Here is a 19,574-nt window from a genome sequence, read left to right on the forward strand (position 1 = left end):
CTAACAATTCTTAACATATCGTTCTTTACTGTAGTTTGTGTTATTTTTTGTTAGATGGCGTGACAGTCGGTTATCAACAGGTCAGTATTTATCTTCCGACATACTGTAGTCTATTCTTTCTTTACTCACCTGGAATGTCCGGCGCCAGCACACCCGCCCCTACAGCTGCCCCCTCCGTCACTGGCCCGGGGGTGGGGACGTTTGTACTAGAGGGGGGAGATGCATCCGTCGAGAGAGGCAGCTCACCCTCGGCCATACCTTCCATGTTTGATTATGATTATTTCGTCAGGACAGAGACCTATATACTAAAGTTCTCTGGTCAGGAGTTATAATTATCACATCATCGAATGGAAATGATTTTTGTCGGCTTGACCTCACGTGGACACGAGTCATATCTAAATACAGTATTAGCGATTATAATGAGCGATAGTCTAATCTCTGTAGTGGGATACAGGTAGGGAAATCCCAACATATGACTATTTTGTTGAAAGTTTGACCTCTGTTGCAGTTATCTCCCTTTTACACGTGTATCTCGGTGATTAACATTTGATTACTATTTAAAGGATGGTTTGTATTGATTGTGAATTGTTCCGGATTAAACATTGATTGACAAGAAAGATAACTTATCATGTGAATGATTCCGTGTATAAAGATAATAATTGATTTAGAACAAAATATGTGTCACACGAGTATTTTATCTTCTTGTCATTGCTATTATGCAAGCAACAAACAATGTTTCACAGCATAGTTCGATCAAAATGACCTGTTGTGTTGAACTTTGATTAGCATATTGATTACAAACGAGTCTATAGTCATATAGGGGAAATAAGTCCTTTGTATATATACATTATATATGTTAGTTGTTTATAATGTAACAAACCTTATTATCATCAGCTGCATCATTTGTATTTATACTGGTCTAGATTTAGCAACAAATCATGTGAGCATTTGATTACATAGTTACTTAAATATATGTAAATCATGCATCAGAAATAAATAAATGATACAATCCCTGTGTTGTCAATATAAAATTTAACAAAAACGAATGGTCCATAACAGCATCCTGCTGGACAGTATTCCGAATCGATATGATTTGTATTGTCCCGACGAATCAATGAAAGGTTAGCACACCTTACAAAAATGGAACTGCCCACTTTGAATATTCCACGAAAAGGTCAGCGCGACAGGTCATTCTAGTTCGACTATAACACCATGTTTATTGGTACAATAAGACACAAACAGAGACAGTAACCTAAAATGAAAAGAACAATACCTGACAATATATGGACACGTGTAAACGATGCCCTTGATAAAACTAATTTTAAGATACGAAAAGCATAAGATATTTACTTAGGTACATTTTATAGTGCTATCTCACTGGAGTATACTACCAAAGACACCCAATGGGACATCAAGCTCGGCAATAGTGTACTGCCAACGGGCGAACTAATCGTCCTACTCCCATTATGTGGAATACCAAGCAAAAGTAGCAACTAATATATTTATAGAATATCATAAATACTGTACATATTGCCAGTTAGAACTTTTGTCTGTTAGGTAGTCAGCCCTAGAGAAAGTCACAAGAAAGGTGGCGGATGTATTAGATCAAGCTATGATGTTTCTCGAATTATCAAGGCAGAGAAGAGGCTTCATATTGGTCATTTATACCCTTATACAACTAGACAATAAGGCTATCTCCAGCTCTTATTTATCAACATTAAAATTCAGTTAACATCAGTTTTGTCGATATATCTATCTATCATTAATGCTATCATTTAATTTGCTGTTGATAATAATATAACGTGTTTAAGATAATACATGGTACACATGTAATGTCACTACGGACATGTTTGAGGAGAAATCAACTATATGGACTGTGGCCACGTATGAAATCTGTACCGGTCCTGATCGATGATACAGCTTTTTGTTGTTTTTTTTGTTTTGTTTTGTTTTTCTCTTTTTATTGATATTCGCTTTTACTTTTGAAATCTCTTACCTACTTCATTCGATGGAAAACACACACACACTGAAGGGGAACAACTCTGACTAAATTATGTGTCTTGGCCCTGCTGGTAGACTATAAGTCCCCGATGTTTACCGTTACCCTGCATATCACGTTTTATTCCTTATGAATAGTGGCCATTTCCGTACATCCGTATTTCATGTTGTTGTTTTTATCTATGCTTAAACATACTTTTATATATTTATTTTTATATCACTTGATTAAATATCAAGGTGTTAATACCTCCTTTGCCTTTATATAACCCTGAATGATTTCTGGTCGCTTATAGTACCTAGCAGCAAACACACTATTCTGATTTATCAAAAACTTCTGTTATAGCATATACTACACCAAACATACAATCGCTAAATCCGGGCCGATTACTTAAAGTCTCTCATTCCTGACGGAATTGGCCGAGACGATGCGATTCCACCCGATATGTGTCAAAATACTTCTATTATAGCACACTACATAATATTATACTGCACCTAAGATACAACCTCTATATCTCGGCAAATTCCGTAAAGTCTCGGATTCCGTACGGAATTGGCCGAGACGATGCGATTCCACTCGATTGATCGTCAGATTGGGATTGATGTTATTCAGATAAAGGTTGTACAACATAAAACGCAAGGAAAAATCAACGTTTGTTTCATTGTTTTAATGTAAGAATTTTAAAGTGCTGCATCAGTTGCAATTACATCAAGAAAATAAATCTCCATTGTCAACATATTACTACGTAAAAGGTGAAATAAACTGACATTGTTATCATCACAGAGTGATTAACATTGAGACCAAACACCGACAGATTAACATTGAGACAAACACCGACAGATTAGCATTGAGACAAACAACAGATTACCGCTGAGACAAATATCAACAAGTAAAACTGAATTGAACACCAACGGAAAAAAAACATTCTTTTAATAAATGGTTAAAATTAACATCATCATCGACTGATTAACATCGAGACAAACACCGGCGGACCAGCATTTACATTTATACCGACTGATATCTTCAAAACATCTGCATTGGTATTAAAAATAAATTAAATCACTTTTGTAAAATATTATTAATAAAAAATGTCTAAACGTACAACAAAATAAAAAAGAATAATAAAATAAATGGGAATACATCTGTAACAAGAAAAATCATCCGTACTTAACTTTAACGTCTACTCACACACATTACATAATAAAGTTTATTAGTTCTCACGTACTCGTTACCCTGTATTATATAGCCAGCTACATATTAGTACAAGTATTAAACAAGGTTACCCTAGGCATTATAAAGCTGCCGTATTCCATGAGACCAGTCGTTGTTATTATAATACATATACAAACTGTTTAGGGGGTAATTAAGGAGAGATCTATCTCGGTCACCGGTAAAAAAAAAAAACTTACTTTGAAACCGTCAATTGCCACAATTGAAACAAGAACAAAAACTCCATTAATATTCATTACAAAATAGTTATTACCTAAACAGAAACGTTTTAATCGTAAAACGTTGATTTAACAAAAAGGCAAAAAATTAATTAGCGAAAGTTGTTAAAATGTCGGATGAGTAGCTCATACATAATTATGGTGTGTATGAAGTGTATAGGATGAATATATAGCAAAATTTGAGAAAATGAGATTATCGACCACGGGAAATAAATTAGGATGAGAAAATGAGATTATCGACCACGGGAAGTAAGTCAGGTTGAGAAAATGAAATTTTCGACCATTTCAGAGTTAACAATAATTACTCTACTTATTGAATGGACTGATCGACTGAGCTTGCTTGATTACTTTCTGATGTAAACAAGAAATTGACTACAGCTAAACACTTTCGACGATAAAATTGCACTCACATAGTTCCTGCCACCACCCCCGCGAAAAAAAAACTGGAGACAATATCTCACTCTAAAAAGGAAGTGCGAGTATCAATCATCTACGTAGTGTTGCTATGCCGCGTCATATCCAACGATGACGTCATCAAATTAGTTCCATCCATGAGAATACATTTGTACAAATATGGCTACTAGTGTCGTGTAATTTCACACAGTACTTGTTGTTGTCCATGTAGTGAACATCTGGGGATGTTACGAGTATACTGACCAATTCCTTGTTTACTTCGTTTAAAGCCAGTTGTACTTTACTCACGATTCAAGGTTACCACGAGTTTAAACTTGGCTGATGTGTCTGCATCCCAATTCCTATTGTACACGAGACGCGTGCACTAAATTATCAAGGGAGATACATCTATATTGTAATTGCCGCCTTCGTTGTAGCTTTGCGTTATCGTGATTTTTTCTTTCGGGTGACTTCGTTGATGTACGATCTGTAAGTCCTCAGTGGTTCGACCCCAGGTGTGGTGTGTGTACATCAACTGTACCACGACTGTACCTCGACAGTACTTTGTATCCCGGCAGAATTCAGTACCACGACACTGCACCACGAAAGCGTTCCAAGACGGTAGTTTGTATCCCTGCATTACTCGTTTTGAACACCAATAATAAAATTCATACTGCCGTAACTAAAGCCGCTTTCTTGCTCCATTTTAACCGGAAGTAGATATCTTTGGTGAGCATGTGGTAAATACACGCTGCTGACTTCGATTGATGCCATTCCGGCTTGCTAGGCATGTTAGTTTGCAGATATATTGCCATTTCGTTGTTGACTTCTGTCAACACCTGTAGGAGGTCTGTCCGGAAGTCGTACCTGTGGAACCAGTGCACCACATTATACATACAATATGGCAGCCATCCTCCAGTGTGATCATCGCCCCAAGCCAACCGCTCTTTAAAAATAAAAAGTAACGAAATGTATAGATTATATGCATCATACAGCAAAATGATATTGTACTACATAAACAAATCCGCATTTAAATGTCCTACTTTCAGTAAGGAGGTTCGTGGAAATAGACAGAGAAAACGTATGTAGAAAACTGAAATAAAGTTTAGGCCTTATTTATTATTGCTGGACATTTCTAAATATAGATTAACATGTAAAGCTTTAAGCAAACAAATGATAATGATAATAAACAAAAGCATATACATGAAAATACATAAATGAATATAAACCGTGATCAATCTAAAATGATAAAATAAATCAATGCACGTATATCAGCTAACTTTTCATGAAAAATAACAAGCACAACATGTATCATAATGTATTAGCTATATCTGTATAACGTAACAACGAAACTCTCCCAATCTCATTAATTTATGTAATCGATGACAATCGTTCATAGGGAAGTTACTCCCGGTAAAACTTTACAAGACAATCATGTCAATGTTCTAATGATAAACGGTGGAATTTACGATTTATCAGTACAACAGCCCGTACTATAATAAATGGCTAATTATTAGATGTTAATGGGTAAATAATACAACACGGATAAAGCCGTAGGGAGTCACGTGATTGCAATAATCGTGTCAGCGTGCTGATGTACGAAATCTTGTAGGACCTAAACCACCGAGCTCTAATGTTATTGTTTTGCACTGTTTTGGATATTTACAAAACATCGTGGTCATTTTATAATATATATATATATACAATGTATTTACTTGGATACCAATAATAGATTGTTACTTACCTGGATCAACGTGGCCCAGCCCTAAACGAAAGTACGTTGATTACTACGTACCTGGAGCCGAAGAGAACGTCGTTCTTGCCTTTATACAAAACGCTCGCTCTTTATCTCGATCCCAAGATAGCGTACGTTATCCTAGTCCCTACACAAACAGCTATCGCTACTGACCTGAATCTCAAGAGAACGGCATCCTGGCTCTCGTACAAATCAATCAGTACTTACCTGAAACCCAAGAAAACGGCATCATGACCCTTATACAAAATCAATCGCTACTTACCAGGAGCCGAAGAGAACATAACAAGACAATGGCTGTAGCATGGGATGGAGCAAAAGTCGGCATCCTCCATCTCCCGCTTCAGTTGAAGTTCTAAGAATCTCTCCCTTCTTTTCTGTTCCTGGTCCTTCTGTACCTTCTCCTGGTATCGACACCACGCCTCTCGGTGTCGCCTTTGTTCCTCCTCGTTTGCGTACGTTTGGTCCTCCTCGCCGTCTATAAAAGGTATATACCCTGGTCCATACATCCTGGCGGGGTTGTCATCACTCCTGCCCTTCGCGTCAGCTTTCGTGGTAGTTTTAGAATCATCTCCGTCCGTCACTCCATGATCCTTTCCTGTGATTTGAAGGTCTACTTCCTGTCCAACCATCTCCTGCGTTGTTAACTGATTTCCGTGATGCCCTTCTTCCTTTTCCAAACCATCCCCGTGTGTGTTCGCGCAGTCGTGAGTACCGTTCTGTCCCTGATGCTGTGACACATGACGACTCTCTTCCCTCAGACCAGCCAGGGGAGGCTGAGAATTATATGTTATGATGTCGACATCGACCCCTGGATCCACCAGTTCGGTGTCGTCAACATCCATTCGTCCCCGACACGCCTGGAATGTACACGAACAATTAGACGTTTTACCCATGACGCAATAAACAATCACAACGCTGCATCCGGGACAAACATGTACAAAATCACATTTTCAAAACCCAGGGGTCATGTTTTCGTTATACCCAGAAGCCCCACGTGACCGCGAGCCTTAGATTCTCCAGCATGATAATAATATGTAGCGTCCCGTATACGTCTACAGTGACCAAGGACATCCCATCCCGTGACTCGACACGCCATGTTTTGTTTTCACGTGTATTTGTTTTAGGGGTTTAACGTCTTCGCAATAGCTCGGGTCATATGGGTTATCTAAAGAGGAAAAGCAAACCGTAGAAAGACCGATCAGTGAGGAAAGAGTGTTGAAATGGAGGCAGAAAATCTATTTTATTCACTTTGTTCATTTTGCTTCTTTCTACTGATGATGAATGTTGACATGTTTGTATAGGAAGCTAAGCATTACATTGTTTTCTGACCATAAGGCAGGTACATAATGGGTAATATGGCAAAGCCACAATATAAAATAAGTGAAAAGATTTGCAGTCTATGTGAGCATAACTGACACCCAAAACGTGACATCAATCCATGCCGCGCAATGAATATATTCACTCACCGGAACTACTTGTAACTAACGTAAACAATCGTGTCTCTATGAAAAAAAAGCCTAGGACTACGTCGTTTTTTATGTTAATTAAAAAGTATCAAAGGAATTTTTATACAATATTGTTTCACAAATAATAAAAAGAATTGAACAGACTGTGTTTTATTTCGTATTATTTCAATGCACTCTTTTGTTTGCCAATCTGCACGAGACGAATGAATTTTGAAAAAATAGGCTGTTCTATTTGTCGAACCCCATTGACGAAGTCGCTGAATATTGGCATTTTTTATGCTAACTCAACTTTAATTTTCAAAAAAATATTTTTTATATATATATATATATATCGAGAATGTAAATATAAGATCGATATCGACCATAGACACCATAACAGACAGTTTAATCCTTAAATAAGCTTTGAATTTGATCAGTTTATACCAGTTAAGTATTTACTTGTATTAAGATGAGGGTGGGAACATTTATTTACTTGTATAAAGAAAAGTTTCGGTTTCCCTCTCATGGCAGCGCATCCGTTGTCGTTGAATGTGCTAATGATGTCGTCGGTAGGTATGGAGCCGTCGAATGTGTGAAGCACGTGTTGATGAAGATTTTTGGAGCCCTGGACTGGAAATTCTCCGCCGTGAGTACTTATCAAGCATGCGAAACAGTCGCTGTCCTTCTCAAGTTGTGACCGGATATCTAAAAAGAAATAGTACGTGTTACAAAATATACTTTTCGTTTAACTATTAATGCTTAACAGATCATATAGGCGGATACTTAGAACATGGCACTTACAGATATAAGGCCCGAAAATTTGTCACATTTCCGTATAAAATTGGGGGGGGGGGGGGGGGGGGGGGGGGGGTCATTTGTGGTACCTACCTATCAAGGAGTCCATAAGATCTCGGGTAGTCTTGTTTTTCAGCACTTTGATTTGAAAATCAAGAACTTCGAATAATGCTGTAAGGTAATCTATATCTTTTTCGGCACGAGGACGATTATCTTTAACATTGCAGAACTCTGTATTTACAATGAGTACGGCAACCCCACGCCGGAAGTGGTTAAAATCATAAGCTATCATCGGGTAGGCTTAATGGACTTCTCCAATCTAAAACATCCGGGGATTCAGGGTGAGCAACATTCGCTTGAATGTCAATGTCACTTTCACTTCCGGTGCTATCATCGTAGAGCAGCCTCGACAGGTCATCATCGCCATCATCATTTGGACATTCCTCCACAAGTGGTACCTCTGGCTTTTTCTTTGGTTTTGGTTTATTTCTATGTTTTATCCTATAAACAAATATTTCGTTTATTACATATCAATATTTACATTTTGGTGGCAAAGCCACGATATAAACTAAGTAAGAAGATTAGCAGTCCATGTGAGCATAATTGACACCCAAAACGTGACATCAATCCATGCCGCGCATGAATATATTCACCCAACGGAACTCCTTGTAACTAACGTAAACAATAATGGCTTTATGTTAATTAAAAAGTATCAAAAAGAAATTATATACAATATTCTTAAAAAATAATCAAAAAGAATTGAACAGACTGGGTTTTTTTCCCTATTATTTCAATGCACTTTTTTGTTTGCCAATCTGCACGTGACAAATGAATTTTGAATAAACAGACTGTTCCATTTGTCGAACCCCATTGACGAAGTCGCTGAATATTGGCATTTTTATGCTAACTCAATTTTAATTTTCAAAAATAACAAAAAAAATATGTCGAGAATGTAAATATAAGCATTGAACTGTCTTTTTTTTCTAGCACAATATGACACGTTTGCTTGCAAAGCTCTGGCATCTATACCGACCATAGACGCCAAAAAAACACAGTTTAATCCTTAAATAAACTTGTCATTTTTGTAGAGTCAGACATAGTTTATATATAATGAAGCCGAATGAATGTACTTACATAAAATATATACCGGTAGGTATACATGTTACAGACATTGTGGCATTACTATACATAAAATGACATTTATGCTAAAATGAACGTCATTCAGTTGAATTCCACAGTGACTTACCGCCTTACTAGCTTATTCACCTTTTCCGTCAGATTGGCTGTAAACCCATCCACTGAAGACTCTGACACAGACAAGAAAAATAACGGTTAAATAATTCATCTCGGTTTACGGACATCCTAGCCATAGACAAGAAAAATAACGGTTAATATTTCATCTCGGTTTGCGGACATCCTAGCCATGGAATTTCTTATCAATTAGTTTTTATATACAATTAAATAATTAAAACCTGTACTTGATTTTAAGTGCGTCAATCTTTGTAATAGATATTTGTAGAGAGGGCTTTTATAAGTTGTTAAAAACTTGTGCCCAATGCAATTGCGTCTAAACAATAAAATACGTTCAAAAAGGGTACAGATTGTTACGATAAAATTGTACCATGGTTCAGTAAAAAGGATAAATATCAAACATCAGCTGAAAACAATTCACTTAGTCAACCCAAAATGACTGACTCATTGATCAACATCATTGGTGAAAAACGTGGCTTTAAATTCTGTTCTCTGTTGTACTAATAATAATGCTACACGAACATGTCATTGTTTGTCGTAGTTTGTGATAACCGGTTGTTTTAACTTCTTTATCTGAATGCATGAACAGGTCGGTAATGTTATCTTCCGAGATATGCTATCCATATACCAGGAATGTGTTCTATATATAAATGTAAGTCGTCACAGGTTAGGTAATCTGTATATGACGGAAACTCAATACTTTCATGTAAAAATGAAAAACACAGGTTTAAAATGTACAGGGAAGCTTGTTTAATCTCTAAATCATATTTATTTAGACGGGAGATACATTAGTTCTCGAGAAGACTATGTGTATATTGAAAGTTACCGGCATGTTGATTTAGACTGTACAGTATATAGGACTTATTTTTGTATAATAGTGGTTCATGTGGCTACCCTCTATACCCAATCATAGTCACATGCTTCCAAACAGACGCGCGTGACACAGCCATGCAGAGATTAGCTCGATAGGAGATTCAGATATTTTATTTAGACAGAAATATAATAGGGTGTTGAGAGTTTTATCAGTGTTGAATAACAAGTGTACTCAGAGGTGATAATATGCGCTTGGTTTGCTTATTAAAAATTGTTTTAAATGAGCATATTCAGGCGTTATAACTTAACCATGTGTGGCTTTATTGTCGACTATGTGGATACGATATTGATTTATCCTGCCGTAAAATACATATTTGTATTGTCAACGATCACTAAGACATTATAATAATATTCTAATCCTCCAGTGCGTGCAAATATCTAAAATGTAACAGACTACAACAATATAGACCAGAAACAAATATAGAGTTTCATGAATAAAATCAGGTGTGTAGGTTTCGGGAAAAAGAGTATATATGTATAATGATAGTGTGTATCTATATACAAGCTGTTACAATACCAATGTACATAAAAATATTGTCACCCGACAGCCATGTATAATTAATGTACTGACTAGGGAAAATTACAACATACACATATACCCGGCGAAACGTAATCATTGCTTTACTCACCTGGAATGTCAGGTGTCCGCACACCCCGTCCCGCCCCTACAGACGTCTCCTCCGTCACTGGCCCGGGGGTGAGGACGTTTGTGCTGGAGGCGGGAGATGTATCCGTCAGGGGAGGGAGTTCGTCCTGGGTTAACTCCGCCATGTTTAATTATGATTATTTCGTCAGGAGTTATAACACAACATCGAACGGAAATAATTTGTTCGTTGGCTTGACCTCACGGGGACACTAGTCTTATCCAAATACAGTATTAGCGATAACAATGACCTATAGCAATGGTCTCACAGTTGTATTACAAACTAATACACGTGTATAGACGATCCGAGTATATAGATACCGGGAAACAGATCGGAAATTCCAAACATATGTATGACGATGGTGAACTCGGAAACCCACCCGGTCCACGTGCACACTGCCAATTGATTTTTGGAAATTTTCTATTTAGACCAGTGTGCGGTGGTCCGTAAATGTTCAATCAAGCTGCTAAGTAGGCTAAACACACATACCTACCAGTTCTGAAGTGTATTAATACTTGTCACGTGATCCGTCTTTTGTGTTGTCCGAACGCTTTGGACGGTCGACTTTTTCAAATGACAAAACTACGCTTAAATTAGAACCGATTACGTTTTTTAAAAATAGTTGTCTCTGATAATAGCACCGTTTTAAATGTGACGTTTTCTCAAAAGCGTTTGGGCTGATAATTGGAGGAGGTGAGCTCGTTATACAGACTGGTTTCCGCCTACATGTTTGGTAGGGTGTAAGATATGAAAAATACCATAGTATCTCCCGTCCATCGTGGTTAACTAATTGTCATTATTTCAATATGAAAACATGATGATCATTCCATAACGGCTTTAAAATATTGCATACTACATGTATAAGTTCAGAAGGTGTTAACACAACATTGAACTAGAGACAGGGAAACAGAAAATTCTAGAATAAAAGACGAATACGTCTTAAGGTCGAAGTAGAGCGATGTATTCCCATTTATACGGAGACGTATGTTGATCTGTGTTAGTATACCATCCTAAATCCCTTGTTATTGTCAGATGTCTTCGATTAATTACTCTTACACGGGAAAAACTTCGTGTAAGAGGCACCTTATGTGGCTTGTATTAATATGGGCCTTCTAACGGGGACACGAAAGTGACCAAAATAAAATCGCTACACCCATCCCTACCTTTAGGAGTTGAAATTTCTCTCTACTTCCTAGCTATTTTTCTCTCTCTACTTGGGTCTCTTTTGACAACTAATTGCGTTTAGAGTTCAGTGATGAACGTTCACATAAGCTAAGACAGTCATGAATTCTGTCCAAACACAGAAAAGCCGAAGTCTTAATATTGGTACGTGTTGCTATCTGATCTGTTTTAAACCTGAATGTTAGCGGTACGGACGGGTCAGTCCGATGTTGGTCTCATGTGCCCGGTCATGCTACTGTGCCGAGGTGTGTCATTTCAGTGGGATGGCACTATAAATTAAAGCGTCCATCCGTGGCCCAATCATCCACGAACACCGTCCTCATATGACCTTGGTTGTTCTGAGGACGAGCATACCCCCCAAGAAACCGTCCGTGAATTACCATATCTGTCGATAGGGCGTTAAACAATGAAAAACCAAACAAGAGACCCAGAGGGATCTTGGCGACCACCATTGAAAGTTCTTAATTTACCTTTTGACAAATATAACGTATTGACAAAAAAATAATATTACAGTTCTTCAGTCTCAATAAATGAAATTTGTTTAAGTTCCATCGAGAAATTTCAAAGAAATATTGATAACAAGGATTATTTACTGCCGGACAACGGACCACGCCCAAAGGCGATTTGAGATCAACATCTGATGATGTTTGGGTAAAAACACCAATTTTTTTTTACCTTCTGGATACTTTAATGATATAATTACTTCAATGTAATATAATTGTAATTAGATTTAGTATTACTTCGATATGTCTTAATGTGGTGTTCCATTAATTGGGAAGTTAATTATTGTACAATGTCATACTAAAATAATCCACACTCTATATGCCATTACACCTTGGTAAACCGACTAATCAGGAAGTTATGTATTGTACAATGTCATACTAAAAAAAACACTCCACTAATATAGGTGTTATTGTTTACTGTCAAAAGTTACGATTCTCGAGTTACACCTACTTAGTTTGGAGTAATTACATAATATACTAATTATACCCGACTTGTCTGGCCTACTAACCCCCACGTGACTGTTATCTCGAGCCTGTCAGCTGACTAAAGGTAAATACTTCGCCCACGTACAACCGCAGAGTGGTGCTTTCAACAATGACGTGACTACATGAATGTTGGCGTTTTAAAACAAACTGTACCAAACCTTTCAAACTATTTCATGCAAACGACATGTTTTCCCCTGAAAGACATGAACAAAAGCCGCGTGATATTAACTTCATATATTTTTTTTTTTTTTTTTTTTGCATTCCGACAAATGGTGAATGGTGAGAAGTATGGAATTACATGTACTTTGTATTGTTAAAAATAAAACGAATATTTGTATCAATTAATACTCAGAATTTAACAGGCATGTTTTCTCTGAAGTGACCCACAAAGCTTGCATGATCAGATCCGATTTTCAATTTCTTATATGCCTTCATGATGTATAATGAACGGGTTTTTTTTGTTACATCGGATTACCACAGGTAAAATCTACACATATATGCTGGAAACACATGTAATTAAATGCATGTTATTGTCCAAACTTTTGATTTCTCATTTATGTAAGTATCTGATTATTTTAAAAGTCTACCCAAACAAATTATGATGCTGTAAAATTCCCACGAATGGTCTGGTTCCGACTACGGCCTACATAAATGTTCGAAAAACCCAGTTACCATGATCACCACTGACATTCACTAGAAGAAATTATTGACTTTGGCTCTACCTGTTCAGGAAACGCTCAGTACAGACTCTGCAACAAGCAATCGTAGAATGGAATAACCTAAGTATAGAACCCGTCCATGCATCAGGTATCGATATCTTAAATCTTCCCTGACATTTTTTAAAAACATATCCCCACTCCTCCGCTCCTCAAAACTACTATGTATACTCGGCCGTTAGGTCCTTCCAGTTACTCAGGTTACAGAATGGCGTCGATGGACATTGTTACACCACATCAGCCTTTCAAATGTTGTCAATATGTTGGCCTCTGCATGAAGTCGAAACTATTCACATGTCATTTATTTGCCAGCACCAGTACTCCTGTTTACCAGGTATCTTACCTCCCGTCATTATTTAATGTCTAGGTCCCTACTCCTGTTTACCAGGTATCTTACCTCCAGTCATTATTTAATGTCTAGGTCCCTACTCCTGTTTACCAGGTATCTTACCTCCCGTCATTATTTAATGTCTAGGTCCCTACTCCTGTTTACCAGGTATCTTACCTCCCGTCATTATTTAATGGTTGGACTTTGTTATCAGATCCTTGTCCAGGTCCCTACTCCTGTTTACCAGGTATCTTACCTTCCGTCATTATTTAATTATTGGACTTTGTTACCAGATCCTTGTCCAGGTCCCTACTCCTGTTTACCAGGTATCTTACCTCCCGTCATTATTTAATGATTGGACTTTGTTATCAGATCCTTGTCCAGGTCCCTACTCCTGTTTACCAGGTATCTTACCTCCCGTCATTATTTAATGATTGGACTTTGTTATCGGATCCTTGTCCAGGTCCCTACTCCTGTTTACCAGGTATCTTTCCTTCCGTCATTATTTAATGATTGGACTTTGTTATCGGATCCTTGTCCAGGTCCCTACTCCTGTTTACCAGGTATCTTACCTTCCGTCATTATTTAATGATTGGACTTTGTTATCGGATCCTTGTCCAGGTCCCTACTCCTGTTTACCAGATATCTTACCTCCTGTCATTATTTAATGATTGGACTTTGTTATCGGATCCTTGTCCAGGTCCCTACTCCTGTTTACTATAGACATTAATAATTTTAGCATTAAATCTATATGAGCGAGACCTAAGTATATATTTATTTGTTATTTGTATGTTTATTATTTATTAACTAATGATTTACGTGTAACTTTTATAATAAGTAAACGTACTGGAACTGCTATGAAATAGAAAGCAGTGGCGAAGTTTTCTTAACATGTAATATCATTAATCTAATCTAATACAATTGTGCTACAACTACAACTGTCTAAAAATGTATATCAATATGACTATTTAGATCGAAATATTTTATTTTTTTGATATTTTCCAAAAATTACAGTGTATTCAAACTTGCTACGTCCATCCATTCTGTTATAACACGCTCACTGAATATACCCTATACACCAGTATTAAATACACAGGCATAACCACTTGATTCATCAACCTGATATTTTCATGTGATTTTAGGTTCCGTCTTTAAGCCCTGGTGACGGTAAATACCGTAATGTCGTCAATTCTAAAATATCGGTTCAAGGTCTTTAAAGCGCGTGTGTGTCTTTATAGAGCGATTCGATGTGTCTCTCTTTACTAACATGGAAAGCGTGTTCCCATCTCCGGGTCGACTGAACATGTCTGTGTAACCTCAGAAGGACGAACAATCCAAATCAGTAATCTTATAATGTAAATCAATCACGGAATATTTTGGTATCGTAAGTTACCATTTTACCGGTTTCTAATGAGTTTTAACCTTAACGTAGCCCTTTTCCTTCGTTGGAAACAGCTCCTTGCGAACTATCGATTTTTGGGTCTCTACAACTATCATGTCCGAGGTACATAAAGCATATACTCTGTAAGTCAGACACCATTGTTGAACTACACTGCCGTGACTTGCACATCATCGACCAGAGGTACATCTACTAGGGCGTACTTGGGTTTAAAATAAATATCCTTGGTAAGCATATGGTAGATACAAGCGGTTGACTTGGTCTGATGCAGAACCTTGTCGCTGGGTGTGTGTGTCTCCAAACTCTCTGTCATAGCCTCATTTACTTCCGTTAGGGCCTCTAGAAGGTCGATCCGGAAGTGACGTTGTGCCATTTTACGGAGGACGTTATGCATAGAGTACGGAAGCCATCCTCCCTTGTAGTCATTGGAAAATGCGTAACGTCCTGTAAAGAAAAATGGAAACTCATCTAAAAAGAAAAATCTTCTTAAATGATGAATTGCAAGTGACATTGTAGATCTTAAATTAAGCGAATCATTTTGATAACAAACTCCGAAACAGCGGCTATGCTTCCGATGATCGGACTACGCTGTTTCGACAAAAGTTGAAATCTGTTTAAACCGTGTGCTCCTTTATCGAGTTCGATGAATCTCAAGTGAGTTCTCAAGATGGTGGCCGTCAAATATATAAAACCGATTATTTTTCTCTTTTTTTTTGGACAACTGAACCGCACCAACGGATGTAAATCCAACACCTGAATAATTTCGTCAAACGTTGACATACATACTCGTTAAAAAAATCATAGCAGGTAAGCGTCACCGTCTCATGACATGATATGCATGACAAATGAATAATCACAGTTCCGACATCTTGTAACCAAGTGGTACGTTTGAAAAACGATCAACGAGAACCGGTTGGGTCCTACTGGTACAGCGCGTTCTATAAAAAAAAGTACGATATATTAGTACCAGTACAACTTGTACGAACCTGATAAATGAACGCAAGGTATTTATTTTATCCTGTTCCTGAAAGTTCAACGGTTCAATGCTCACTAATGGTGGAGGCAGACATTGCTATTTCATTTCGTTTTGAATTATTTTTTGTATTTATTGCGTTAAATTACTTCCGACAAATCGTAAAAAAAAATTCAGTATAGATGGCGTGTTCTCGATCAATTCCGGAATCACATTTCATTTTTTACCTGAAGCTGAGGAGAACATGACAAGACAGTGTGGGTAGCACGGTATTGTACAAACGTCCACGTCATCAGGGTTGCGCGGCCGGGGCGGGTGATATAACGAACGTGAACTGTCTGCTGTTGAAAGGTCAGGGTCATCGCTGTCGTCTGTTTCGTCGGCGAATGGAATTTCATCAAAGTTGACCTTCCCTTGAACAGACTGCGAGAGGTCTTGTGTTAAGGAGTTCGGATCGCCTTGGCCGGTTTTATCTGTCACTGTACTCCCTGTCCCCTCACACCATACAGGATTGTCTCTGACGTCACGTTGGCGACTCGATGGCTGACGTACGGCCTCCATTGTAAAGACCCCACGGTCTACAGAGTCGGCATCCGCTGAGCCGTGAACGGACCGACATGCCTGAAAACACCAAAATTGCGAAGATAACCATTAAGTCCTAATCAAGAGTGAGTTATTTAAAATATCCATTGATGTTTAAACAAACATGTAAATCACTACTCTTTGTACAATCTTACAGAAGCATCTTTATCAATTGTTTGTATAGAAGATGTCAAACTATGTAATTTGATAAGCTGTTTGTTAATTTTGGCAGAATATACGAAAAATGTATAATTCCAACGAACACGTGCAGCTCGTGTGGATCAAATGTGTTGCGCAAACAACCATTCCATTACTCTCACTAGTGTTTCTAAGATACAATAGGGCAATGATTTTGTTTTGACCTTAAAATGCAAATGGCTGTGAATTATACCACACAAATACAGAACATCAGGAGGTATTGCAATTATCAAAAATTCTCTTATTAGACACTATAAAGAACTCTTAACATAGCAAGAAATAGTTCAACAGCTAGGTTTGAGGTAAAAAAAAAATGCAGATTTCTGAAAAAGCCTTGAAACTCACTTTGGAGCATTTTGATAATCGAAATGCCACACTATAGCCGTATTAATGTACAAAATGTTATACTATTCACAGTCGCAATTTGCATTTTAAGTTTCAATAATCAAAGTCAATGTGTCCACTTTTATTGAGACATAACTGGTCAAACAAATACACTATATCATCCTATAGGTACTAGCTTGCATGGTTATTGTATGAGATCCACATACGCTGTACAGCTTCTCCTGAAACATGCATTTCATCGCACATTTTACCAAAATTGCCAAACAGTTCAGAAAAATTACATGACAAAAGCAAGACCCGAAATTATACATAATGTATTAAGAATTGACTAAATTATTTCTATCAAAGTTGGTCCGAGTAGCGAAATTAGTCTTGTATAGTTTGTAACTGTTCTTCTGTTCAGATGATCCTCAAGTCTTAGATAAGTATCTTTAGACAAATTTCACCACGAACCGAGCAAATCAAATCCGTTACCAACTTTGCATAGTTACCACTCTATGGCATTGAATCTATATGACCTTACCAACTGTAGGTGGGCTGTTGCCAGCTCATAACTGTCAACTGGCGTATGAATATATCAGTAACACATCCGCTGGCCTCAACAAAGTAAAGAATGGAAAATAAACCTTCTGTCGTAGACAATTCATAGAATTTACTATTAAAGTGTAGCATGTAATATTCCCCTGTTTATATGCATTCAATATTAATATTACATTGAGTATTCTTGCGTATTTTATTGTTCGTCGCACTATTTTTTTCAGCGAAAGAACGTGTAGGCGGTTGACAGGACTCGTGGATCACAAAGGCTGGTAATTTGAATTTCGATAATTAAAAGAGAAATGGGATTTAATATCACGGGTGATAATAAAAGCACTGAACTGCTTTTGGTTGGTATTCATGGACTTATGAATGCCATCTGGACAAAGGCAAATATAACCTTAAGCGCTAACATTGAATGCTTAATTGTCATGTCTATTTAACATCAGTACAAACTCACCATAGAAAAAAAATACAAATTCCCATCTACATTTTACAAAATACCAACTCTTCATCACTGAATACGAACTCGCCTTACAGAATAGATTTATGACAAGTATTAAAAATCACCTGTATGAAGAAGAGTTTGGGTTCCCCCTCAGACATCGACATTGGTTCTCTGTAAAAGGTCTGATGATACTATCGGTAGGTATCCAACGGTCGTAGGTGAAGGTCATGTGTTGTCGCTTCTGTTTATCGTCGGATAGCCTCGTTTCCATACCGTGTGAGCTGATCAGGCAGAGGAAGCAGTCACAGTCCGGGGTCAAGGACAAGCGTATTTCTGTGTGAAAATAATTATAACTAGTTTAAGTATGCAAACTATTCAATGCAAATCATGACATCATACCCCTTCTAATTTTCTTGTCTCACATAAAAGGTAATAATATGTATAATGATTTTATGAGGATTGCACAAAACAGAGACAAGATGTTCAATTGAGACTTATAGGATTCCTCCTATGATACCAAGGGCCAAAAGTGTTGATACCTATGAAGCGAGTAGAACATGGAGGAAGCAGATGACGCTTAGCAGTGAGGAACGCATGGTCATACCTTTTTCCTTATTTTGCTTTTTTTTTATCGATATATGTCGGAATCATTTTGGCGAGGTTTTTTTCAAACAGCCTTTTTGTTTTAATGGTAAACAAACCGTTCTAATGAGTGTCGATCCAAATATTTTAAGAGTGAAATCGCTTGTTTAGACGATAAGATATGTCTGAAGATGACATTAGCACACAACTATGTAAAATACCAACACGGTCTATATGTACACACAAAAGTGGTTACCTACCTTGAAGTCTTCTATGCAAATCCTCTGTAGAATGATCTATCAGTTTTATTATTGCAAAGTTCAACGATTTCAATAACTTCTCGAACAGTTTAATATCATGCTTGGCATATATTCGATCTGGAGACATTTTCTTGTTCAGAAATGTCACGTTGATAATCAGGACAGCCACACCACGTGACCTGTGGTTAAAGTTATACGCATGATCTGGTGTAGTGGACAGAATCCGTGTATTCCGTGGTTTCCTGGGGACATTTCCAAAGAAGGTGTCACCGGGTGCTCCATCTGGTCTGGATGTACTGTCGACGGGAAACCTGGGATTTTCTTCGGAAATCATCGGACCTCTGAACAATATTATCACTTATTAGTCTCGCTTCTATAAATTCACTATAATTTTTTTTATTCTTTTGACAATATAACACCCACAATAAACCCAT

General features: G+C 37.5%; 2 protein-coding genes across 2 annotated transcripts; both read right to left on the reverse strand.

The window, feature by feature from the left end:
* Positions 1-2,648: 2,648 nt before the first annotated feature.
* On the reverse strand, positions 2,649-10,875 carry LOC117323554. The gene is made up of 6 exons (XM_033878839.1): positions 10,587-10,875; positions 9,080-9,140; positions 7,927-8,334; positions 7,532-7,743; positions 5,856-6,450; positions 2,649-4,783 (listed from the first exon to the last, which is right to left on the reverse strand). The coding sequence occupies exons 3-6, from the start codon at positions 8,123-8,125 to the stop codon at positions 4,506-4,508; spliced, it is 1,284 nt and encodes a 427-aa protein (XP_033734730.1). The 5' UTR covers positions 8,126-8,334; positions 9,080-9,140; positions 10,587-10,875; the 3' UTR covers positions 2,649-4,505.
* A 3,959-nt stretch (positions 10,876-14,834) lies between these two features.
* Positions 14,835-16,804, reverse strand: LOC117322837. Its single transcript, XM_033877778.1, has 2 exons — positions 16,416-16,804; positions 14,835-15,659 (listed from the first exon to the last, which is right to left on the reverse strand). Exons 1-2 carry the CDS (start codon positions 16,747-16,749, stop codon positions 15,364-15,366), a joined length of 630 nt encoding a protein of 209 aa, XP_033733669.1. The 5' UTR covers positions 16,750-16,804; the 3' UTR covers positions 14,835-15,363.
* Positions 16,805-19,574: the final 2,770 nt, after the last annotated feature.

The sequence above is a fragment of the Pecten maximus genome, chromosome 3 (genome assembly GCF_902652985.1).
Source record: "Pecten maximus chromosome 3, xPecMax1.1, whole genome shotgun sequence".
NCBI lineage: Eukaryota > Metazoa > Mollusca > Bivalvia > Pectinida > Pectinidae > Pecten > Pecten maximus.